Source organism: Podarcis gaigeae, assembly GCF_964106915.1.
Source record: "Podarcis gaigeae genome assembly, chromosome: 9".
In the NCBI taxonomy this organism is placed as follows: domain Eukaryota; kingdom Metazoa; phylum Chordata; class Lepidosauria; order Squamata; family Lacertidae; genus Podarcis; species Podarcis gaigeae.
The window spans coordinates 80,398,957-80,424,224 of NC_139685.1; the positions used below are offsets into that span (position 1 = coordinate 80,398,957).

Sequence of the window (25,268 nt, forward strand, 5' to 3'; positions counted from 1 at the left end):
TAGTCCCAAGCAGAACTCCCTCCCCCCAAAAGATGCAGCCTGGGGGTGCCAAGGCGGAAGAGGCCCAGGCAGGGAGCGGCTGCAGCCCCCACCTCCTGCGCTGCTTCCTCCTCTGTGGCTTCCCAGCAGGTTTCCTCTTCTGTCTTCCCCACAGCTGGGGGGTGGGGTGGGGTTGTGGGGAGTGCCCTGCTCTTGCGGGGCGGGGGGGACAGAAGGGCACAGCTCAAGGTTTGGTGCAACAAAGACAAAAGTTTATTGAAGGGGGTCTCCAGAAACCAGAAACTGGGGAGGGGGCTTCCAGCCACACTTGTCCCCCCAAGAAGACAGAGATCCAGGCATTGCTGCAGAGGCTCCAGTTTTGCCACACGAAGGGGAGGGACAACTCCAGCCCCCCCTCAGGTGCTCAACAGGGTGCTTGTCATGGGGTGCCTGTCTGGGTTGGGCTCCTTTTTATGGGAGCTCTGGCTCAGCGGGGCCTCCATGGGGCGAAGGGAGTGGCCCCTGCGGTGTCACATGGTGTCCAGGAACTCTTCTTCATCTCCGGAGAACAGGGAGAAGGCGGGTGGGCGGGGGGCAGCGGGTGCCATGCGCAGGGGGGCCACCATGGCCCTGGCCTTGCCCAGGTGGGGGCGGCTGCCCTGCTGTGGGCAGAAGGAGGAGGTGGAAAAGGCAGTGTGACCCCCAGGCGAGGGCTGGGTCCCCCTTGCCACTCCTGGGGGGCACCAGCTCCCTTTGCATCACACGTGGGGTGGACCTCCGCCCCCCAACAGCCACTGTCCGTGGGGTGAGGGTGCCTGACATATCTACCTGACGGGGCAGGTGCCGATCTGCCTTGCGCTCAGGCCGGGAGGGGGGTGGGCGCCCCAGGCTGCTCCTCAGGGCTTGGTACAGGGGGGCTCCCCCGCTCAGGGGACTGTAGGCCGTCTCCAGGTCCAGGCCGTCCAGGACGTTCTGCAGGGAAGGAGCCAGCGGGTGAAGGTGGTTTCATCATGGAATCAGAGGGGGCATTCCTAGCCACTGGCGCCCAGCCAGGCCCCTCCTGCCACCCACCCGCCAAAGCCCCCTCCCAGCAAGGATGAGGTGCAAGCCCTGTATCTCCGCACCCCCCAGGGCAGGAGGGTTGAAGGCAGGCAGAGCCGGAGGGTGGGACCACGATGGTGCAGCCCCTGGGACCCTCTCCTGGGATCACCCCCCTTCCTTGTGTTTTCTCTCTGGCGGGCCAGTGCCTGCCTGGCGAGGTTGTTGGTGGGGTGTGCTCCCCCCCCCCCCGCTACTTGCCTCCATTTGGCTGAGAGTGTCCTGGGGAGGGTCTGCTGGCAGGAGAGGGAAGCTGCAGGGCAGGAGGAGCTCCCGGCCCACCAGGGAGCAGAGCAGCAGCGAGGCGGCCCCTTCAGAGGGCAGGAGGACCTGGAGGGGGCTCGGCCAGGGGGCCCCTGGTGGGGTCTCATATTTGGCCAGCAACAGCCAGTTTCGCTTCTGAAAGAGGAAATTACAGTCTCAGGCACTCATGTGTGGTTCTCCTTCCTCTTTCCCAGGGTCCCTGTGCCAGGGAGAAGGGGGGTGACCTCTCCTGAAGGCAGGCACCGTCACATGGCGGGGGTCACTATGGCTTAGCCCTGCAGGCGTGGAACCTCCCCCCCCCCTAACTCAGTGCCTTGCGACTCTGCACCCTCCACCCCAACTCACCCACAGACAGTGGCAGAGGGCCCAGAAGAGCTGCTGGTTGGCCTCCAGTTCATCCCAGTTCATCCGCCAGCAGCTTGTGGGCCGGATGACCAGAGGCAGCCCATAGAGCAGCGAGGTGCACAGGCCTTTGGCCTCCAGGGCCCTGCAAGAGACGGGGGGCAGGGCCTTGGTCAGGGGGGGCAGAGCCTGCCTCCGGCTCCCAGGCAGCACCCAGGGCCCCCCAGGACTGGGAATGATCTAGGGGCAAGTGACTCCCCAGTGGAGGAAGGTTGCCACATCTGCAGCTTTTTAGTTTGCAGAAAAGGCAAGTTTTAGACAGCACCAAAGTTTATAAAGTAATGCTTGGCATGGAGAGAGTGGCTGGAGGACAGCTTTCCTCTCTGAAAACCATGGAGCTGGTGGACATGGCAGAAAGCTGAACGCTGGAAGACTGGACAGATAAAAGGAACTTCTTCACGCAGAGCAGAGTTCACCAGTGGAACTCCCTCCCTCAGGAAGCAGGGGCGGCCACCAGCTTGGAAGGCTAACCAAGAGGATGAGCCTAGTCCTGGGCCCCAGGGCTCTGGTCTGCCTCCGGCTTTGGATTCCCAGGGGCTGGAAGTCCAGGAGGGCCTTTTGGGGCATCTGGTGATGGGAGAAGCCACTGGCTGGACCCCGCAGGCTCTCTTTGGTTCCTCTCACAAGCAGAATTGGGAGGAAGAGGGCTTCTCAGAGGGACCGTTTCTGCAAAGCAGGCTGCACTTCCTGGCAGGATGTCCTGTGCCAAAGGGGAACCTGCAGCAGCCTGGCTGTCAGCAGCTGCCAGAACAGCCAAGAAGGGGAAGCTGGTGCTGCTCTTTGTGTGCCTGTCAGCTACTTGCCTGCCTGGCAGCTCCCGGGGGGGGGGGGGGCTCTGTGCTGAGCTGCTGGGGGTGGAGTGGGGGGCTGACTGTCCCCAAGCAGAGCGCCAACCAGCCTCTGGCCTGCCATGGCACTTTTGCAAGCAGTGCACTCCCTCCCACCCCACAATGCACATCTTGCCACCAACTGGGGTTACATCAGCAGACAAAACACCAGGCTACTTGACAGGCCTGGACTTGCCCAGTGTGGCTCCCACCTCTTCTATGACACCCACTCCTCTGCCCCCTTTGTCCACCTGCCCATGCCCGGGGGGGGGGAGGGGGGGAGAGGGAGAGCTGTTAAGGTGCTCCTGCATCATGGCAAGGGCGGGGAGGGAGGGAGGCTTCCTGGCTGCCAGAGCCTTGCGATCTGTGGCTGCACCTCATGACACAGTTTGTCCACATTGGTGGGGGCACTTGGCCCCCTCCCCCCATGCAGATGGGAAGTGGGGAGCAGGGAAGAGGCTGCTGAACTCCTCGCTCTGCTGCATTTAAAAAGGCACAACAGGAAGTGGGTGGGTGGGTGAGTTGGGGTCTCCTTCATTCAGTCAGGAACAGCCTTGCTGGGCTTCCTCCAAGCAGCCATTTGTTTGTTGCAATTTTTCAGGCTTTGTGTTGCGTCTTCTGCCTTAGGCTCTCCCAAGGGGGAGGATCCTCCCCCCAGGCTGTCTGCAATTGTGGAAGCCAGTGGGGGCTGCTGCTTGTCCTCCCCACCCTCCTCAAGCGCCACTGAGCCAGGCAAGCCAGAGCAGGTTCAGGGGAAGGGAGCCGCCGGCCCAGAACAGGAAGCGCAGGGGCAGAGAAGCACACTGGCTCCAGCACAGCAGCTGCCCTGCCCCCCCCCCACCTGAGGGGCCCTTTGGCCAAAAGGTCCTGTAGCCCAGAGAGTGAGTGGCCAAAGCCAGATTTCCTGAGTTTTAACAAGAGCCCCTTTTTGGGTTAAGAGTGCCTCTAAGCATGGACAGAGTGCTTCTCACTGCAGTCACACCTCTTGAACATGGGACAGGGCTCCCAGGGCAGCTGATGTGGCCACAACACAATTTTCCCATTGGAATCTGGGAACTGGGGAAGGGCTGAGGGGCATGGCAGGCTGGCCCTCTTCTCAAAGGGGCCCTTGGGGGCGCTCCCAGTGTCTCCCCCCCCCCCCGCCCCGCTCGGATGGCTCCTGGGCAGGTACCTGAGGATGCGGAGCTTGCGTGGCACCAGGCCTGGGCCAGCTGCCATCCAGAAGGGGCCACTGGCATCCGCCCGTTGTGCGGTGGGGCCATCTCCGCAGGCGGAAGTCAGCAGAGCGGGGCTGAGGAGCCTCTCCTGGGCATCGCATTTCACGCACACTGCAAGGGCAGAAGGCAGCAGGGCTGAGGGGGCGCAGGGCATGCTTCTGCCAAGGACCCAGAGCCACTGCCAGCCAGAGCGGGCAGCGCTGCCTGCCCAGGATGAAACTCAGGGCAGAGGGCGAGGGCTGGAGAGATCAGGTTTGTGTCTTTGGGCAGATGTCCAGGGCAGAAGACCCCGCTACTCCGTGGGAGCCCCTTGGAGAGGCTGCCCTGGCCTGGATGGGGCAGGGGGGATTCCAGCAACCCTGGAGTTCAGCCTGGGGCCTCGGGCACAGCCCCCGCCAGGCCCCGTCCAAATTCAAGGCACCACTCTTGGCATTTAATGCCCCCAAGGACTCCCCCCTCACAGACTACAGCACCAACACTTGGAACTCCGTGCCGATGGGAACGATGCTAGCACTTTTGCTGCAGCACATTGGAGACCTAATTATTATTATTATTTGTTTCAGTAAGCTTACCCATGTATGTAAATTTATATGTATTCAAATATATGGTTTTATTTTTTCAAAACCATTGGGTTTATTTAAATTTTGATTATTATTTTTTACGTCAGCTTCCTTGTAACATTTCATTGCATCAGTCATTTTAGTACGTGTGTGTATTTATTTGTGTAAATAATAATTTCATTTATGAGTGGCTTCCCATGAGGGATGCCGAAGCAATTTACTATGCAATAATTTATATGAAACAAATACGGAAATAGCAAGAACAACTGCACACAGGGAAACAATTTAAAAAACCAAAACATTTGTAAATGTAAAGGGAGTTTAGAATACTGGACAAACAATGGATGGGATAGAGATGTTTAGCAGCGGAGGCAAGAAACGAGGGCACCCGGTCCCAAAGGGTAGGTGCTGGGTGTGGTGTCAGCAGGCTCACAGAAGCAGCAAATCGTAGCGTTAGAGAGACTCCCTGAAGAGGAAGCTTTCGGTCTGGGTGAAGCAGCAACACAGGAATCCCATTGGCTCACACTTACCTGGGCAGCTCTGGGCTGCAGCAGGGGGGCAGAGCGCTCCAGCGGGCAGGAGGAGGTGGAGGTGCTCCTGGTCTGGGCTGTGGTCATGGAACCAGCCCTTGAAGAAGGTCTCCAGGGCCACCACATCATTCTCCACAGTCTGGAGGTCAAGGACTGCGCCCAGGGTCACAGTGCTCTCTGCAGGGAAAGGAAAGGAGCCCCATCTGCACATGCCTGGGTCTCCCCCCCCCCCCCAACAATGGCTCAGCCTGGGCATCCCAACAAGTTCCTGCCACCCCCCAGAACAAAGAGACAGCTCCCTTAGAGCAGTGCCCCCCCGATGCCCACAGCTGCATAAGCAAAGTCTCCTGGAGGGTCAGCGTGTCCTTTGAGTGCCCCACTCCCAGGCCTCAGGAGGAAAGCTGCTGCCAGCCTGGCCAGCCCATCCTGTGCCACCCAACCGAGGCCCATCCTCCAGGGCCATCCCACTTGGTGGCTGCCGTCTCTCCTCTTCTGGGGGCCAAAAACTGCGCTGCGTGTCCTCAGCCTCCCACTTCCTGGGAGGCCTCTGGTTCCAGCCTTGTGAAACGCTCTCGCTCCCCTTTCTCCGCACCATGCAGCCTCCTATAAGCTATCATGTCCCCCTCCTCCCACAAAGCCTTACTATTTTTCTGAACAAAAAGCCTGAATATTGTAACGTCTCCTCCTACGAACATGAGAAGCAGCCGCTGGATCAGGCCAGTGGCCCATCTAGTCCAGCATCCTGTTCTCGCAGGGGCCAACTGGATGCCCCAAGGGACCTGAGCGCCAGAGCAGGACTCTGCCCCCCTGGGCTTCCTGGCATTCACAAGCCTGGCTGTCTCCGAGGGCAAAGGCAGAGCAGAGCCCCGGCCAGCCCCCTTCTCATAGGAGGGTCACTCCAGCCCATGGATCATGTTGGCTGCCCTTTTCCGGGCCAAATGTTCTCTCTTATTGCAGCTCTACTCTATCTTTTCTGAGGGGGACAAGAGGAACCGCCCAGAGGAGGCCAAGCGCAGATGCAAAACATTTAGGAAGCACCTTGAAGTGGTTTCCCATGGCATGAAGAACACATAAGACCACTGTGTATCTAAAGACAATTTCAAGTCCAGCAGAGACCCTGCCTGGGACTCGCATCTCTGCTGGGGAGGCTCCTTGCAGGAGGAAAGTCTCCAGCAGAGGTGATGGTGATCTCTGGGACCAGGGTGACCTTGTCCCACCTCGTCCCCCAGTGCAGAGACCCCCTGGGCACTGGGGGCAGGAGGCCCACCAGCCACTGCTGCAGGAATACAAGACCACGAGGGCCACGGATCCGGCCACTGCTGCTCAGAAACAGGCACCCAGCAGGGGCTGGGGTCTCTCCCCGCGGGAAGCCTGTCCCTCTCTGGAAGCAGAGCCCTAAGTCGGTGGCTGTGAGAAGGGAGAAGTGGGAATCCTGCCTGCCTGGTTAGCAACAGAGAGAGGACCAGTCACAGCTCAAGGAGGGTGGCTGGCTTAATCCGGGCTGAGCAGGGGGATCAGGCCAGCAGGGGGTGGGGGCCAAAATCTGCGCCTGAGAAGGAGGCGGCTCCGGATTAAGAACGACAGATGCCACCATCTGTCCCTCCCCAGCAGCCCCACTGAGGAGGCAGGGAGCACACAGCCCTCCAGCGCCCAGCCAGGGGGCAGCCACCTTGCAAAGGGAAGGCAGAGACAGGGTGGCTGTGCCCACTAGGGGGCAGCAGAAGGCCACTGCTAAAAATCCTGGCGGCCGCAGCAAGGCGTTCCTGAGGCTGTGCATTATGAGACTGACGTCTCTTTCCCCTTCCCTTCCTAGGAGCCCTAGCCTGGAATCTGCTACTTGGTGCCTCCAGCACCCGGGGCAGTCTGCCTCTGAACTTTGTGGGGCTTCCCAGGGGCATCTGGGGGGCCAGGGTGGGGCACTGGGGGCTGGGCAGACTGGATGGGCCTCGGTTCTGATCCAGCAGAGCTCTGCCCCAGTCCCGTCAGGGGCCACACTCCAGCCCCTCGAGAGACCCAGGTGGATCAAGGCTCCCTGCAGCTAGCAAGAGGGGAGGAAGCAGGCCCAACGCACAGCCCAGCCACACACCAAGGCTGGGCCCCTTTCACTGCTTTCCCTTCTGCATCTGGGGTGAGACTGAAAGCAAGAAGTCCCCAGCGGTTTCTTTGGCTTTCCCCAGAGAAGGGCTTCCGTCAGCCGGCCTGGCCAAAGGGTGACTTGGGGTGGGGAGTGCATTTGTCTCTCCACATCAAGTCAAGTCGCCTCTGCGGGGCCTGTCTGGCCCTCTCAAGATCTCTTTGCAACCGGCAGTGTGATGGTTGCACGAAGGGCAGAAAGCTGCCCTGGCTCTTGCCCTCCCGAGGCTCCTGCCGGCTCCCTTTCAGGCGCTGCTGGTGCCAACCCACAACTGTGCGCCAGAGTTTCCTGCCTCATCCTCCTGCCTTTTCCCCCAAGATCTGATTTGTGGTGATTCCCCCCCCCCCCCGCTTAAAATTCAGCTCCAGCGCCAGCCAGCCCAGAGGGGGCAGGCCAAGTGCCGCAGAGGCTTTCCTGGGCTCTCGCGCCTTTAATTAGAGGTTTCCCCCTTTGGGCCGAGCGGCTTCCTCCGCCTCTAAGTGCTTCCTCCTCAGCAGAGCTTGGGATGAGGCATGAATTATTCACTGAGCACTAAGATCTGCGACTGGATCTCCCGACTCTCTAAGTCTCAGCAAAGAGCAGCCCTGGATGCCCCGGAAAACCCGTCTCTGCCCTGAGTGTCACCCTTTTAGGTGACACTCAAGCGCAATTGCCTAAGTTCCTCCTAATGCAGACAAATTCAACTGGTTCCTCTCCAGCTGCTCTCTGCTAAAACTGAGCAGCCTGGGAGGTCCCAGCGCAGATCTCTGGCAAGCCTCTTCTGCCAATTTCTCCTCCCCGCCTGGTCAGGGTGGGCTTCAATTAGTGGCATCCTTTCATTGTCTTTATTTTATTTTAATGTGCTGTAAAAGCCAAAGAAGAAAATGTAAAAACCCATGAGAGGCCCCAAGGAATTAACGCCACCCTTCCCATTGCCCCGCAGGGAACAGAAACTGACTTCCTGTGCACTTAGGGGGCACTTTGCCAGCCATTCACCGCTAATCAGAGGCAGAAGCCATGAGTTCCCTTTCATGAATGGCACTTGCTCTGGAGCAGACACCAGAGGAGCATCCCAGAGTGATAACAACACCCAGCGGGAGGCGAGGGGCCGCTCCGAAGCGTCATTTGAAATGCCACAGGTTGGGGGGCACTTACCCCCACGGCTGCCGCTGCTGCTGCTGGGGGTGGCTCCCTCTCCGTCCTCCGCCGCAGCCTCAGGCGCCTCCTGCAGCCCCCTTGTGGAGACCTCCACCACCTGCAGCTGGCGGAGGCTGACCAGGTCAATGCCCTGCAGCCCAGCCTCCAGCTGCTTGGCCACCTTGGCGCTGGGCTGGCCAGTCAGGATGGTCATCTGGAAGAGAAGCCCCATGGCTGCCAGAGACTCAGGGGGGAGCCCAGAGGGGTGGGGTGGGGGCGCTTCAGATCCCTGATCAGCCAGGAACCTCACTGGGTGACCTTGGTCCAGTTCAATGCACCTCACCAGGATGTTGAGTGGATAAATTTGGGGAGGGATAGATGGACATGTGCCCTGAGCTTCTTGAAGCAACAGATGGCAGTGCCACCAAGCATCTGCCCAGGCTTCCTAGTGCCCCTCTGCCATGAACATCCCTGGCAGTAATGGGACACACGAGAGGGAATCTGCCACTCCCCAGATTCTGGCCCCTGTCATGCTGGATTCTCTGCAAACTGGTGCTTTGCAGAGCTCCTTGTATTGCCTGCAGGAGGGCAGAGGTGGGTTTGCAAGGCCTCCTCGTCTTGCTGGAGGCTGCAGAAGAGGCAGGCAGAGAGGGGGCAACTCGGGAATGGATGTGGTCCTGGAGGGCACCAGACGCTCCTGCCCACTACCATTATTATTATTATTATTATTATTATTATTATTATTATTATTATTAGTGCCTCTGTGCCAGCTTCTGCTTGGGGAAAGATGTTTGGGCAGAAATCTCATAGGGACACCGAAGATCATCTAGTCTAACCCCCTGCAGTGGAAGACCCCCAACCTGGCTGGAAGGTGATGGGGGAGATGGAAGTGGAGAGAAACAGCGACCCTCCTCCCTAATTGGGCAGTTGCTAGTTGGTGTGCGGCAGACACAGGGGCCCCTCCCTCTGGCCTCCTCTTACCTCCAGGGAAGAGCTGCTCAGGGAGGCCCCAGCCATGCCTTGCCCCGTGTACTGCTTGAACTGTTGGAGCCCATCCTGCACGGCCTGGACTAGGGCGTCCTCCTTGAGGTGGAAGACCCCCTCGGAGGGCAAGGCGCGCAGCTCCGCCAGGCAGCTCTGGAGCCGAGAGAAGCTCCCTCTCACCGGCTGCAACGACAGTGGGCAGGAGATGTGCCTCAGCAAGGGCCCAATGCCTCCCCTGTGAGGGGTGCTCACCCCTGGGGCGGGGGGGGGGCAAATAGCTGCTTCTCGTGTCCTTTCCCAGGAGGAAGACCCTGCCCTGGCCATGCACTCTGCCCCCAGCTTCTGCCTGCTCCCCTGGTCTCTGGGATGGGCATGAAGTGGGACACATTGGGCATTGGAAAGCGCCCCCCCCCCCCGGAGATGCAGTTGCTCGCGCTGTTGCTGGAACCGGCCTGGGCATCATGGCTGGAGGCCAAGGCAGAGACACAGCCAGGGTGCTGAGCGCAGTTTTGCTGCCAGTTGGCCTGAGTTAATGAGCCCCTCTGTGGGCAGGAGACACCCAAGTCTAGACATGCTTGGCCAGGAATGAGGCTCTCTGGGAGTCTGCTGCAGGAGCCATGCAAGGAGACAACTGCCTTGTCTGCTCGGGAGGAAGGTGGCCAGGCTCTCTGAGGCTCAGCTCCTCCAGAGAAACGAGGGGTCCTCTTTGCTTTGGGGACAGCTGAAGAGTTTTCTGGAGGGGGAGGTCTGCGGCAAGAGCAGGGCAAGGCCCTCAGAGGCCCCTGGCTGCTGGATCAGGCACAAGGAGGCCCACCTAGCCTAGCGCCCTGTTCTCACTGGCTGCCAACTGGCCAAGCAAGGGAAGCCCCCAAGCAGGACAGGAGCGCAGCAGCAGGGCTCCCCCACTGGCACTCCTAGCCGTGGGCATTCGGAAGCATCCAACCCCAGACAGAGGAGGCAGAGCCACGGAGAGCCTTATGCTCCATGCATTTGTCTAATCCGCTTTTAAAGCCATTGGTGCCTCCTGTGGGAAGGAGTTCCTTAGTCTAACGACACTTTGCATGGAAAAGCACTTTCTTTCTCTGTCCTGAACCTTCCACCATCCAGCATCACTGGGCTGGCCATTACGAGAGAGAGAGAGAGAGAGAGAGAGAGAGAGAGAGAGAGAGAGAGAGAAAGCTCCTCACATTCTCCAGGCAGTGCAGCATTGCACACACTTCTATTCTGGCACTTTTTCTGTAACTTAACCCCCCCCCCCAGCGCTGCCATTGCTCCTTCTTGGGGAGTCGCTCCATTCCCTGGATCGCTTTGGCTGCCCCTTCCTGGACCTTTTCCAGCTCTGCAGCACCATTTCTGAGGTGAGCTTCTTCCAAGCTGCCCCTTCTGCCCAGAAGTGCTGCCGCCTGAAGCTGCTCCATTTTACCCCTCCAGAAAACACAAAGGAGCCCACCATGGCACAAGGCCCCTTGAAAGTGGGCGTGTGGAGCCCTTTAAATCGGCTGGCGTGTGCTGGGATGGCAAGCCAAGGAGCAGGACGAGGACAGACCAGCAGAGAGATGCCTCCCCTCCCCCCAGCAGCACTCACTCACCACAAAGGGCAGAAGGCACTCCTGCTGGCTCTGGACCACGTAGAGGCTGAGCAGAGGGATGCGGGCTGGACCCGCCAGACTGCAGGCCAGAGAGAAGACGTTTTCCAGGGCATCGCAGAGCTTGTGGCAGGTGTGGGCCCAGTGGGAGGGGTGGGCCTCCACCACCAGGATGTGAGGGGGCTGCCAGGAGAGAGAGGGGGCCCCAGCCCCAGCCAGGCCTTTGCCAGCACCATCTCTGCTGCCTCCTCGCAGTCCAGAACTCATGGTGGTCCAAGGGAAACAGCTTGCGGCTGCCTCTGAAGAGGGGAGAGCTAGAATGAATGTGCTTTCCTCACCCACCAGCACCACCATCCCCCCCACTGGGAAAAGACCACCCATCACCAACAAATAGGGGGTGGAGAGGGCAGCAGATGCAAAGCAGTCCATTGCAGCCATGCCCACCCCTCGCTGCCTCCCTCAAGCTCCCAGGCCTTCTTCCTGTGCCCACGCCAATTCTGGGTCTGAAGGCAGGCAGGCTGGTGGGGGACAAAGAGCACTGTGCCCCAAATGGGGGTGGCTTCCTTGTTCAGGGAGGCAAGGCCCCCAGGGAGACTCCGGGGAATGTGGGCCATCCCTGTCACATTCCAAGGCCCTCCATGCTGCTGCCGCAGCCGCAGCCGCATCCTGGCACGGCAGGCCTAGCCCCCGGTTGGCAGCAGGAGTCAATGTGAGTCAAGGTGGAGAGCAGTCGGCTGTCGGTTCTGCTTCATCTCTGTGTTCAGAGAGTCTTGTCTAGCCAGCCAGTTTCTCACCAGCTTGACAGGGATCTCTGGGAGGCGTCTGGGGGGGGGCATGAGGCTCAAGAGCACTGAACACACCTTCCTTGCCCCATGCTGCCCCTCAAGTTCTCTTCTTAAGGCTTATTTACCGGTACTCTCCTGCAATACTGATACATTGCCCAATAACAAAGGCTCTCTGCCATTTACAGTAAAAATGAAAAGGCTACCAAATAATAAAACTCAAATGTGAAATCTAAAAGCAAACTAACCCCAAGCCGGCCAGAGAGAGCAATATCAGGATGTGGGATCTCACGAGCACTGAAGAGGCTAAAGAGAATGACATGTCTGAGGAAATGAAAACGTCTTTAGCTGGTGCAGAAAAAGGCCATAGCGTGGGCCTCAGGAGAGCCTGAAGAGAATCTCGCTCAAGGAACCTTCTCCTTCCCCCACATCCAGAAAAGGGCCTTGACCCTTCAGCTGCTCCGGCCTCAAGCCTTTGGGGGCCTTAAAGGGTAATAGCAGCACTTTGAGTCGGGCCCAGCAATGGGATTTCCCCCATTAACAGGGTTGCAAACAGATTGTTTCTTTCTGGAAAAAACTAGCCCTGAATTGAGTGCTAAAGTTCCACTACATTTCCAGAAGTGGTTTTTATGCCCCGTGAAAGATCACTAAAAATGCAAAAATTAACTGGCAAGGACACCTTGGGAAAGCAGAGCAGGCAGCATGGTGTGACCCTGTCAGCCAGACGCTGCTGCTGGCCTGTTTTGGACCAGCTGGAGTATCCTGACCATGTTCAAAGAGACACACAGGAGAACATTCCCTACTCCTTTGCATTAACACCAGTGGCAGGAGGGCAATTCCCCCAGGGCAAGCGCAGGCAGGTGAAATGGGGGGGGGGGGTCACTCTGTCCAGGGCTGATTAAACTGGCAGAGAAGGGATGGCTGCAGCCCCAGGGCAGGGCAGCAGAGGCAGAGCAGATCTGCCCCACAGGGCTGCCTTGAGCAGCCTGGCAGGGACAGGGGAGGAAGAGAGTGGCATTCTTGGCAGGGACTCTAGATTAGGCTCATTCTAAGTGGCTTCATTAGAGAAGGGCTGGCGGCCAGCCTGGGCTGCTCTTGCATGAGCAACACAGGCTGCCTTCGCAGACACCCCCCCCCCCGCCCAGCAGCTGGCTACAGCCTGGGACTTGCCCTTCAATTATATATCCTTCATTCCATCTAGAAAGCTATGGGGGGGGGGGATGCTACATCATCCCAAAAGGAAGACTCTTATTACTCTGGTCAAATGAGATCACAGGCGATAAGGAGATCTCTTCCTCCAATGCAGCAGCAGGGGGGCTGAGCGGCTTTGGAGCTTGATTGAGAGTGGAGCCTGAGAGTCACCAACTCTGCCCCCCTGAATATGCAGCACCCCCACCCCAGAGAGGTGCCTCAAGGACTGGGTGACACTGGGTGACAGGGTAGCAACCGAAGGCATCTACTCAACGCACCAGCTGCACAAATGGAAGGATCCACTGGAATCCTCGCAAGGAGAGCAGCAGCCTTAGAGAGAAAGTGGAGTGTCAGAGGCACAAGAGGGGAGCTGGAGGGAGGAGGGGATCCAGTCACCTCCTGCTCAGCGCACCTGGTGCTGAGCTGACAGGCAAACCAATGAGCACAGGGCACAGGTGGTGCGGGCAGGGAGGGGGGCGGCATGGCAGCAGGTGGAGCTCCAGGCCTGGACCTGAGCACTTCACTTCCTAGCTGGCTGGGCAAGGCTGAGTTGGAATCATGGAAGCAGCTGCTCCTGGGAGGCAAGAGAGCAAAGATGGGGAGAAAAACAAGTGGACCAGGGCTAGGAGAGCACTAGAAATGTGCTACAAGGGTACGGTAATAATATAACATTCTTATAATACTAGGGTGGTAGTCAACAATGTTTTACTCAAAGTAGACCCACTGAAATTAATGAATGTGACTAAGGTAGGTCCATTACTTTCAGTAAGTCTACTCTGAGCAAAACTTAGATAAACAATGTTCGTAATTGAAACAAAATAAAAAAATCCTTTCCAGTAGCACATTAGAGACCAACTAAGTTTGTTATGAATTCATCATGCAAAAGCCTGGGCTGGATGAATCCCAAACTGGAATTAAGATTGCCCGAAGAAATATCAACAACCTCAGATATGCAGATGACACAACCTTGATGGCAGAAAGTGAGGAGGAATTAACGAACCTTTTAATGAGGGTGAAAGAGGAGAGTGCAAAATATGGTCTGAAGCTCAACATAAAAAAAAACGAAGATCATGGCCACTGGGCCCATCACCTCCTGGCAAATAGAAGGGGAAGAAATGGAGGCAGTGAGAGATTTTACTTTCTTGGGCTCCATGATCACTGCAGATGGTGACAGCAGTCACAAAATTAAAAGACACCTGCTCCTTGGGAGAAAGGCAAAGGCAAACCTAGACAGTATCTTAAAAAGTAGAGACATCACCTTGCCAACAAAGGTCCGTATAGTTAAAGCCATGGTTTTCCAGTAGTGATGTATGGAAGTGAGAGCTGGACCATCAAGAAGGCCGATCGCCGAAGAATTGATGCTTTTGAATTATGGTGCTGGAGGAGACTCTTGAGAGTCCCATGGACTGCAAGAAGATCAAACCTCTCCATTCTTCAGGAAATCAGCCCTGAGTGCTCACTGGAAGGACAGATCGTGAAGGTGAGGCTCCAATACTTTGGCCACCTCATGAGAAGAGAAGACTCCCTGGAAAAGACCCTGATGTTGGGAAAGATGGAGGGCACAAGGAGAAGGGGGCGACAGAGGACGAGATGGTTGGACGGTGTTCTCGAAGCTACAAACATGAGTCTGACCAAACTGCGGGAGGCAGTGGAAGACAGGAGGGCCTGGCGTGCTCTGGTCCAGGGGGTCACGAAGAGGCGGACACGACTCAAAGACTCAACAAAACAAACAAAGTTTGTTATTGGCATGAGCTTCCGTGTGCATCTTCAGATACCTGCGGCAGACCAACACGGCTACCTACATGTAACTAATGTCTGTAATGTTTTAGTCCTCCAGAAAAGGGTTCTGGAGAATGCAGAAGGGCCTTGAGAAGCTGCAGCCTTTTGCTCTGGCTGAAGACGCAAAGCACATCAGGCCAGGGAGACCCAGGGCTGCAAGAGCAAAGGGGCACCTCCTGAGGCAGAAGGAAGAGGTTGCGTCTTTGACTACTGGGGGGGCAGAGGCAGCAGTGGGCACACTGTGTTGTCAACCACTTTGCTATGATGTCCTGCGATTTAGCCATTCTCCCTGGTCAGGCAGGTTAAAGCTCAGAAAGCACTCAATCCTGTGAGAGAGGTTAAAAATAATACGGGGTTTTCCGCTATGTTTAAGGCAAGAGGAAGAACAAGCAAGTAGTAGGTCCTCTGTGTGGAGAAGATGGAGAAATACTGTTGGAGACAGAGGAAAGGCAGAACTGATCAACACCTACTTTGCCTGTGTCTTCGTGCAAAACGGGAGCAGAGCCCAACCTGGTGAGAACAGAATAAACGCTGCAAGGAGGGAGCTGCTGCCTAAGATAGGGAAAGAGGTGGTCAGGGAACACCTAGCTATTTTGAATTAATTCAGATCTCCAGAGCCTGATGAGCTGCACACAAGGGTGTGAAAGGAGCTTGCTGGTATAATATCAGAGCCTCTGCCTATAATCTTCGGGAATTGTTGGAGAACAGGTGAGGCTCCTGCAGACTGGAGTCCAGCAAATGGGGGTCAGACTTGATGACCCTTGGGGTCCCTTCCAACTGTAAAAGTCTCTGATTGTTTGTTTATATGGTGCCATCAGTATGAATGACACTTTACAGAGTACAGGTCCCTGTCCCAAGGGGCTTATCATTCAAAACTCGACAGAGGGGAGAAAACAGAGGAAGGAGAGGCACAGTTATACATGCTTAGGGTCAGCTATAGGGCCTGGGAGGTAGAGGAAAGGGGTTAGTTAGATGTTAGGAAATGGGCCTCACAGCCGGTTAGTGAGCTCTGCAGGGCCATCCGACTGGCCACTCTTGGGGACCAGACCCTTGACCAGCCAAACAAGATGAGGCAGCCTGGCAAGGCCCATGTTCCCACCAACCACGCAGGTCCGGAGTGTCTTGCTCTTGCAGTGGACAGGAAGGCCAGTTCTGTGGAAGGCCTAGTCAGGACTCAGGGAAGCACTGTCTAATTTGCCTTCTAGTGGGTTATTTAACAGGCCCCAGTTCTGGAGTTAGCCCAAGAGAAGGTTAATAAAAAGCTGTCTGAACATATTCTGGATGTGCCTTTACAAGCTGGTAGATGCAACCCTTTTATCTCACCATCAAAGGCAGAGCAAAAGCCAGCAGATTAAGGTAATAGTTCAACAGACTGCAGTTCTGTGGCCTCTGCTGCCAAGCAGGCGTCCAGGCCATGGCCACAACTGCAGCAGGTCAGAAAACAAGCCGCAGCCAAGTTGTGCAAGCTCTTGCCCCCAGGAGGTCATCTCGGGAGGCTGTTCCCCAGGGGCTGCCCAAGCCGCTTGTCATGGCTTATGGGACTTGCAACTGTACTTTCACTCTCTCTCTCTCTCCAAAGAGCTCAAGGTTGCATGCATGACTCTCCCCCATGGGACACGATCCTCACAACAACCCTGAGAGATGGGCCAAGTCTAAGAGACCGTACCTGCCCCAAGGCTCATAGCTGAGTGGGCATTTGCACCCTGTCTCCCAGCTCCTGGTCCCACACTCTGCCCCACACTGACTGTTTCTGATGTAACGCGCCCCGGGTGCAAAGCAGAAGGGCTGCTGCCAAATTCCAGCATTTCTGCTTCTTTGTTAATCAGCAAGTAGATGGAGGCTCCAGCTGCAAGAAGAGTCGTCAGCCAGGAGAGAGGTGCATTGTTCACAGGAAAAGGGGGCTTCTCACGTGATGCCAGTCGCCCCCATTTTGGCCTCAGACGGGGGAAACTTCCCTCCAACCTGCCTTCCCCACGTGCGCAGAAGTCCCCCATCATCCTACCTGTTACACGAAGGAAAAGCCTCTCGGCCCAAAGCAGACCTGGAATGGAGACAAGAGAGGAGAGACCGAGTCAGAGGCAGGCAGGCAAAGGCCACCAAGACCAGTCCCAGCCCAGGCAAAGGGGGCTCCTGTGCCCCCACCAGACATTCAGGAGATGGTGCCTGGCATGGGGGGGGGGGGCTGACTAGACCAGGCCAGTGGCTTCCCCAGGGGAGGGGAGGACTTTCTCACCCCCCAGGTGCAGGGGGGCTGATGTGGCCTTCACTGCCTGAGGGCTGGGGGCCAGGCCACTGTGGCTACTGGGGGGGGCAGACATGGGGGGGATGGCAAAGCGGCTTCTCCCTGCTCTGCCCCCAAGACAAGGCCCAGCCAGCCTCCGCCCCTCCACCCCCAGCCCAGATTCCCCCATGGGGGGTCCCCAGATGAGGCAGGAGACCTTGGCGGGGAGTTGCGGCTCCAGCTGCCAAATGGCCCCCCTGCTGCCCCCCTTCAGGGCAGGGCCAATTGGGGGTGCCCCCTCCCCGAAGGGGCGGCTCTGGGCCTGCCGGTCCTGAGGGAGCAGTGGCAGGAGGGCAGGCAAGGCCCCAGCCTGGTCTGGGCCTCCACCTGGGCCTCCCCCCCCCCCCCAGTCAGGCTCCTGGGCCTGCAGCTGCCATCTAGTCTGTCCCTTTGAAAGCATTTCCGGTGCTTCTTATCTTAGGTCTTGTCTGTTTTATGCCTGCGGTTTCTTGAAACCTTGAACAAATGAAAAGAATAAGAATACCATATTTACACGAAACTAAATGCACACCCTAATTTTTGCGACATACCGTATTTTTCCGTGGATAACACCCCCTTGTAGAAGACGCCCCTTATTTTGGGGGACTCAAATTAAAGGAAATGGGGGGAGATGGCCCATAGTTGTTGAACTTTTTTTGGGGGGGTTGCCAATATTTCTTGAGCTTCTTGGGGGGGGGGGCGCATAAAATCGCTAACCAGAATAGAAAACGCTCAGATTTGCTCGTGACGTGGAACACAGGAGCGTCTTCCCACTCGCCAACAGCAGCCGGATATCGAACGCCCGATTGTGGCAGCAACAGCCAACCCACAGCAGCACTTGCCGCAGCAGCCAACAATCACCCACCAAATCACTAATAATAATAATAAATTTATACCCTGCCTATCTGGCTGGGTTTCCAACAAAATATTAAAATACAATAGTCCTTCAGATATTAAAAACTTCCCTAAACAGGGCTGCCTTCAGATGCTTCCTGAAAGTCTGGCAGTTGTTTTTTCCCTTGACGTCTGGTGGGAGGGTGTTCCACAGGGCGGGCGCCACCACCAAGAAGGCCCTCAATGACAAGCTGAAGCTCGCAGCTGCAACCAATCACCCGGCCCCACAATGCACTGCCTGTGTGTAAGACGAGTCTCATTTTTTTTAATAAATAATTTTTATTATTTTCCAACACAAATATACAATTCTGTCAAATTCTCACAAATTTTATTCTTTTTAGACTTCCTTCGGCTTCTCTGACAATCATCCATAATTACTTCTCAGTTTATGCATTCCTCTGTTTATATTGCCATTAAACTTCCCTTCCACTCCTATTTCTTTTTAACAATATATCTCTGCTTTCACAGTGCTTCTTGAAATCCCACCAGTGTTATTTGCACATCACATGTTCTTTTCAGATATTCAACAAATTTCCCCCAGTCCTCGATGAACTTTGATGAGTCCCATTTTTTAACCTTATCTTTGAGTAAAAAAACCTCATCTTATACAAGGAGAAGTATGGTAATTTGGACAAAAAAGGTGCGCATGACATTTGAGTAAATACGGTAATAACCACCCTGGGGGCAGAGGAAGGGTCAGCTGGGGGGACACCCCCTAGGAGGGGGGGGGGGTCCTCTGCCTGAGAGACCCCATATCCCTTTTGTGCCTGGGGTGACTCTGGGCAGGAGGCAGGGGGACCCCAACTCTGGGGGAGCCCCACTTACACCACCTTAAGCTGAACCCCAAGCAAGAGGGCCTCAGGCGGCAGTATCCGCCCTCCCTTCCCCCACAGGTGGGCAGGGTTTGCAGCACCGAGCGAGGCTCACCTGGGCGGGTGCCACCCATAGGCGCCGACTCCATGGGGCCTGAGGGGGCCCGAGCCCCCTCAAAAATTCGTTTGGGGGCCTCTGCCCCCCCAATAATTTAAGAAAATTATTACCGTAAAATAAGATTGGGCGGTCGGGCGGAGGGAAGGCAGAAGCTGCTGCTTTCCTGCATTCTGCCTCAGGGTCTTACTGCCCACCCGCTTCTGTTGCTGCGTTTGCTCAAACTCAACAAAGAGCAGGGAATCCCCTGCCCTCCTGGCAAGCAGAGGGTCAAGGAAAGGATCGAGTCCTTCCTTCTAATTCTTTCCTAGTCACACTGCTTGCAGGCTCCAGCCCACCACCTCCTGCAGGCTCCAGCCCACCACCTCCTCCTCTCCGTGCTCTAGGGACTCGCAGGTGGGAGAGAGAGAGAGAGAGAGAGAGAGAGAGAGAGAGAGAGAGAGAGAGGGCTGGCTTGGGGGGGGACTTTTGCCTTCCTTTCCTCCCCCCACCCCATTAAACTCCTCCCCTGCATTCTTAGCCAGCTGCTTCTCTGCAAACCCCTCTTGTGCTTCTTGTCCCTTCTGTGTTTTTCCTTCCCTCCCCATTTAAAACGTGGTGACAAAGCATGGGTCCACATGGATCCTCAGGATTTTTGCATTGGGTCACCCCAAATTCACCATCAGATCACATAGCATGTTCATGGCTACATCTTGCACCAAAAAAATCACGCACCCACTGTTGCCTAGGGTCACAGTGGTGCAAAAACGTGGTTATAAAGCACGGATCCACATGGATCCTCAGGATCTTTGCATTGGGTCACCCCAAATTCACCATCAGATCACATAGCATGTCCATGGCTACATCTTGCACCAAAAAAATCACGCACCCACTGTTGCCTAGGGTCACAGTGGTGCAAAAATGTGGTTACAAAGCACGGATCCACATGGATCCTCAGGATCTTTGCATTGGGTCACCCCAAATTCACCATCAGATCACATAGCATGTCCATGGCTACATCTTGCACCAAAAAAATCACGCACCCACTGTTGCCTAGGGTCACAGTGGTGCAAAAACGTGGTTACAAAGCACGGATCCACATGGATCCTCAGGATTTTTGCATTGGGCTACTCCAAACTCACTGTCAGATATTAAAAATCTTTATAAAATAGAGAATTAAATACATACAGAATGTTAAATTTTCAGTTTTGAAATATTAGTACTAGTTTAGTACTGTATTTCTATATTACTATAGTACTGTATTAGTTATTTTCAAATACTTAAATATTTTTAGGGTGTAAGACCCAATTAAAGCCCGTTATTTACATACAGTATTACAGTATTTACATACAGTATTAGGCATACTGTATTAACTTTATTAACTGTATTAAAGCATTAACTTTAAGATATTATATTTATTTAATGAACCCTCAGCCTTATTCAAAGTAAGCTTAAATTAGCTATTTCACTTATTAATCAAAGTGCTGTTACTGTGCGACAGCAATATTTTGTTTTATTCTTTTAATGATAGTTTAGGATTTATTTAAATATCATTTCAGTCTTTTCAGAGCTATATATTCACTGCTCTGTAATAGTCTATAAGCATAATTGTTACTGTAAATTAAATTAGCTTTTTACGAAAATACCGTGCGTGTTTTTGTTTTGTTTCTTTTTTCAAAGCCAAAAAGTGTTTCAGGCTTGTCGAGTTTCCCGGAGTGTGGAGTTATAGAGAGTCGAGTTTTCGGGGTTCTAATGTTGATCATATGACTCTAAAATACTTTTAAAAAACTTTAAAACTCACTAATTTTCATCTAAAATTTAGAAAACTTCCCGGGGCAGGACCCCGGTATGGGCCCCCCCAATATTTTTTATAAGTCGGTGCCCCTGGTGCCACCCACCTGCTTGAGCTGGCCTTTGACCCGCCCTCGGCCAGAGGGGACAATGGATGGCCAAAAGAAAGGAGGCTGACTCCTGGGCTCAAGCCTCTTTTGCTGTTCTTCCTTCCAGGACCCCAAGCAAGAGGGCCTCAGGCAGAAGAACGGCTGTTCTCCCATAAGTGCCCCCCCTGGAAAAAAAACCCCACCCTGGACACCAAAAGGCACCCAGTCATGGAGAGCGCTGCTGCTTTCAAAAGGATTTTTAATAGATTTCTTACACGCAATTAAACCCCTCCCCCGCCCCCAATGATTTTGAAAAGTTGTCAGACTTAATGCCAAAGCAGGGAACCTGGATCTAGTGCCAACTGGCACTTGATTCTTCTCTGGGTTCCTGGGTACCGCCCCCACATTGGGCCCCAGATTATGAAGAGTTTGTGGGTACCAGACTCCCCTAAATTCCTGGGTCTAGTAGGTGTTAGAATGTAATCAATGTTGGAGTGTTGAAACTGGATACTAGACCCATGTGTATTAAGCTGAGTGCTAGACATTTCTTTTTAAAAAGAATATTTTATTGGTTTTCCTAACAACACCACCACCACCACAATAAAACAAAACAAATTGATTTCCCTCTAGTCCCTTCCCTGGTTCCATTATTTGTCCATATACTGCATGTCCATTATTAAATTTATAATTTATTTAAATCACTGTTGTTCATTCATTCTGAAATTACAAGTACTTTTATTTATTTTTCCCCAGTACATTTTTATTCAAATTATGCAAAAAAACAACAACATAACAGTATAAATAAATATAAGATATAGAAATAAACATAAACATACCGGTAGCTATATCAGTATACATATAAATATAAGTATAATTCATTTACATAATTTATTATTTCCCTTCCCCAAAATATACAAAAAAAATATAGAAGAAAATCATAATGTTTTAGGCTCTACCGAGCCTTGGACTCCCCTCCACCCTTTTGGTAAGTATCGAATAAATTCCGGAGTCACATATTTGATTTTTAATTTTAGAACCAATCACTGTTAGAATTATTCCAACCCCGCCAGTTCCCTTTAAAAATTTGTTCCAATATATTTCCAATATTTACTCCAATTTTTCTGAAATTTCTGTTCATCTTGGTCTCGTATTCTACCTGTTAGTCTATCAAGCTCGGCGTAGTTTACCATTTTAACCTGCCAATCACTTATGCTGGGTATAGTTTCCGTTTTCCAGTTTTGTGCCAACATAGTTCTTGTGGCTGTGGTGGCTTAAGAAATATTGTCTTATCTTCTTTTTTAATTTCTTTGCCCATCATTCCTAGCAAAAAAGCTTCAGGTCTTTTGGGAAAGGTATATTTAAGTATTTTTTAAAGCTAATTGTAGATTAATTCCCAAAAGCCTTTCACTTTGTTGCATAGCCACCACATATGGTAAAAATCGCCTTCCGCTTCACCACATTTCCAATATCTCTTATTCTTTAACCTGTACATTTTGGCCAATTTCACCGGCGTATGATACCACCTGTATGTCATTTTCCAGATATTTTCTCTCAATGCCATACACGCCGTAAACTTTATATTACTATTCCACAGTTCTAACCACCTGAAATTACAAGTACTTTTAAAACCCTGCTAATGTATTAACCTGTGTACAATGCTTCTGTATATATGCAATAAACATCTTCCATTCTTCCTTAAATTCATTGTCGTCTCTGTTTCTTAGTTTCACTGTCAGTTTTGCCATTTAACTTGCCAATCTTCTTTAGTTAGGGCACCATCTTCTTTCCAAAGTTGTGCTAGTAATGTCCATGTGGCGGTTGTTGTTGTTTAGTCATTTAGTTGTGTCCGCCTCTTCGTGACCCCCTGGACCAGAGCACGCCAGACCCTCCTGTCTTCCACTGCCTCCCGCAGTTTGGTCAAACTCATGCTGGTAGCTTCGACAACACTGTCCAACCATCTCGTCCTCTGTCGTCCCCTTCTCCTTGTGCCCTCCATCTTTCCCAACATCAGGGTCTTTTCCAGGGAGTCTTCTCTTCTCATGAGGTGGCCAAAGTATTGGCGGTAGTTGCATACATAAATAAATAATGTTGCGCGTTTGGTAAGTCCACTTCTGTAATACCTAGTAGGAAAGCTTCTGGATTTTTTTTTAAACAAAGTTTATTTTAAACATCTTCAGTTCATTATAAATCATTTCCCAATTTTTTTTTTATAATTTTACAATCCCACCACATGTGGAAAAAAGTCCCTTCTGTTATTTTACATTTCCAACACTTGCTTTCCTTAGTTTTATACATTTTTGCTGGTTAAGTACCATCTATACATCAATTTCATGTAATTTTCTTTAATCGCCACACGTGCTGTAAATTTAAACTAATTCTTCCATAATTTTTCCCATTCCTCCATCTGAATATTATGTCCCACATCTTGTGCCCAATTAATCATAACTGATTTAACCTCTTCATCTTTTGTTTCCCATTCTAGCAACAGATTGTACATTTTTGATATTAACTTTATATCATTTTCTATTATTTATCTCTGAAAAATTGAAATCCTATCTTTTTATGATTCTTAAATATTTCATTTAACTGTAAATATTGTAACCAATCTGTTACATTCTCTTTAACTTTGTTAAATTCTTTCAATTTTAATTGACTTTCTGATTCTATTAACAACTCTCTGTACGTAGCCCATATTTATCCCCTCCCCCCCCCCCCCGATATTGCCTCTAGTGGAGAAAGCCACCATGGTGTTTTTTGTTCTAGTATTCCTTTATACTTCTCCCAAACTTTAAATATTGCTTTTTTTATAATATGATTTTGAAAACTTTGATGTACTCTTGCCTTTTTGTACCATAAGTATGGATGCTAGCCAAATCTATTGTCATGACCTTCCAAATCTAATTGATCTGTATTTTTTAATTTTATCCCTTCCCGGATCCAACAAATACCGTACATTTGTATTTGTTGGGTGCTAGACATTTCTAATCCCCTGGAATCAGCAAATTTTAAGACCTAATTAAGCTAGGCTAAGCTTCCCATGTCCAGGAAATAGCCCGGTTGAAGGGCCATTAAGACTCAAAGGATCAAAAGGACTTGGTGTGAGACGTGGTGCCTTTCCCTAAACAGATAAAGCCAGAGCTTAGAGAGGTTAGAATCAGGAGTTGTGTGACTGAGATGCAAAGCAGCAGAGAACAATATCTGGTGTCTGTCTGGATCCAAGGCTGTGCCCATGGGAGAAGCAGAACCCCCTCGGAGTGCCGATGCAATGAACCCCTCCATCATTGGGGCTTCCAAAAGGAACCACTGGGATCTGGCACTCTTGAGATTGGGGTGGTATACAGCAATAGGTGTGATAAGTTGCCTGCCCTTCACCCTAAGGTCCCAGGGCGGTTTACGACAATTAAAACGCCATGTTAAAAGCAGTTTAAAAGCACCACAGATATAAGGTGGGTTCTTTTTTTTTTTTTTAAAAAGTAATATTTATTAAGGTTTTAAGGATTACAAAAAGCAAAAGTAAAAACACCATATTAAACAAAAATCTTCCTCCACCGACTCTTCTCCCTGGTCTCGGATTCTGCCAGTCATTTCCGCCAGTTCCATGTAGTCCATCACCTTCATCTGCCATTCTTCCCGGGTAGATCTTGTGTCTTCTAGTGCTTTGCAATAAGTATTCTTGCTGCTGTTGTAGCATACATAAAGAAAGTTCTATCCTTCTTTAGCACCAATTGGCCGACCATGCCCAGGAGAAAGGCCTCTGGTTTCTTCAGAAAGGTATATTTAAATACCTTTTTCATTTCATTATAGATCATCTCCCAGAAAGTCTTAATCCTTGGGCATGTCCACCAAAGGTGAAAGAATGTACCTTCAGTCTCTTTACATTTCCAACATTTATTATCGGGCTAAAACCACCACAGATATAAGGTGGGTTCTACACCTGTCCACCCCAGGTGTCAAACATCCTGCCTGTCTCATCCTGGCTCTGTCCTCTCTATGAACCCACAGGCTGACCCACTCGGCTTCTGCCTGGAAATGCCCCCCAAGTGACGCTGCTCTTGCCAAGGCAGAGCAGCTGCACTGAGCGGACACCTGTAAAGGAAGCACCTGGGTGATTGGGCTTGCTGGGGTTGCCACAGGATCCTGTGGGGCAGCCAACCAGAGGGAGCCGCTCCAAGGGGAACCAGGGCCTGAAAGCGAAGCAGGGGCAGAAGTGGGTCAGCCCCCTGCTCAGCCGAATTCCCCCTTCTGCTGTCCTTGCCTCAGGCCAACTTCCTTCAGGTAGAATGAGCTGGGTTTGGCAGTGAGCAGCTTATTCCTGCCATTCAAGGAGCTCTCAAATGAAGCCCCCCCCCCCCCTTTCACAATCTGCCGCTCCAGCCCTCCAAGGAAGCAGCAGCTGCAGCCTCTAATCCGGAGGCCTTTCACCAACCTGACCTACATTCTCCGTCCGGAGAACATGGGAGCCGCTTCAGACCCCCCCCCCCCCCGCCAGCTGGAGATGCGCCACCATCACTCTCGCCTACTTCGGATCCAGACGCCGGTCCAGAAGCATCTTGCAACCAGGAGCAAGAGCAGCCTCTGGGCTGAGCAGCCTCGCCTTGGCACGGGCAGGATCTGGCCCTGCCCACCCCCCACCCCCCGACTCAGGGCTGACCTGGCGGGCCCATCTCCCCCTGTCCTGCTGGGGTTCCTTCCTTAAGGCGTTGCTGCTCCTCTGCCCCACGGAGGGGGGGGGCGTTGCCACCTCGGGGCCAAGGTGCCTGCGGAACCTCCTGCCGCAGGAGGGAAGCTCTGGGCCGGGAGCCTCCTCCGCCCGCCGTGGCCTGGGGCGCCGCGCTTCTGCCTGGGCGGAGCCAGCCCCGCCAAGCCCCGCCCCGGCCGC

The 25,268-nt window shown here is 53.2% G+C and overlaps 1 protein-coding gene across 10 annotated transcripts; it reads right to left on the reverse strand.

Annotated features, from left to right (window-relative positions):
* Positions 1 to 229: 229 nt before the first annotated feature.
* On the reverse strand, positions 230 to 25,016 carry M1AP (meiosis 1 associated protein). Of its 10 annotated transcripts, XM_083757120.1 has the most exons (13): positions 16,888 to 17,156; positions 16,452 to 16,490; positions 12,735 to 12,846; positions 11,728 to 11,785; positions 10,701 to 10,996; positions 9,109 to 9,294; positions 8,146 to 8,341; positions 4,878 to 5,054; positions 3,742 to 3,898; positions 1,687 to 1,828; positions 1,279 to 1,476; positions 808 to 951; positions 230 to 641 (listed from the first exon to the last, which is right to left on the reverse strand). In XM_083757120.1, the coding sequence occupies exons 5-13, from the start codon at positions 10,962 to 10,964 to the stop codon at positions 510 to 512; spliced, it is 1,596 nt and encodes a 531-aa protein (XP_083613246.1). In that variant the 5' UTR covers positions 10,965 to 10,996; positions 11,728 to 11,785; positions 12,735 to 12,846; positions 16,452 to 16,490; positions 16,888 to 17,156; the 3' UTR covers positions 230 to 509. The 10 variants fall into 10 exon arrangements, with proteins under 10 accessions (XP_083613246.1, XP_083613242.1, XP_083613243.1 ...); XM_083757116.1 differs by lacking the exons at positions 11,728 to 11,785; positions 12,735 to 12,846; positions 16,888 to 17,156 and adding exons at positions 14,916 to 15,001; positions 24,910 to 25,016; XM_083757117.1 differs by lacking the exons at positions 11,728 to 11,785; positions 12,735 to 12,846; positions 16,888 to 17,156 and adding exons at positions 14,916 to 15,001; positions 24,821 to 25,016.
* Between the last annotated feature and the right edge of the window lie 252 nt (positions 25,017 to 25,268).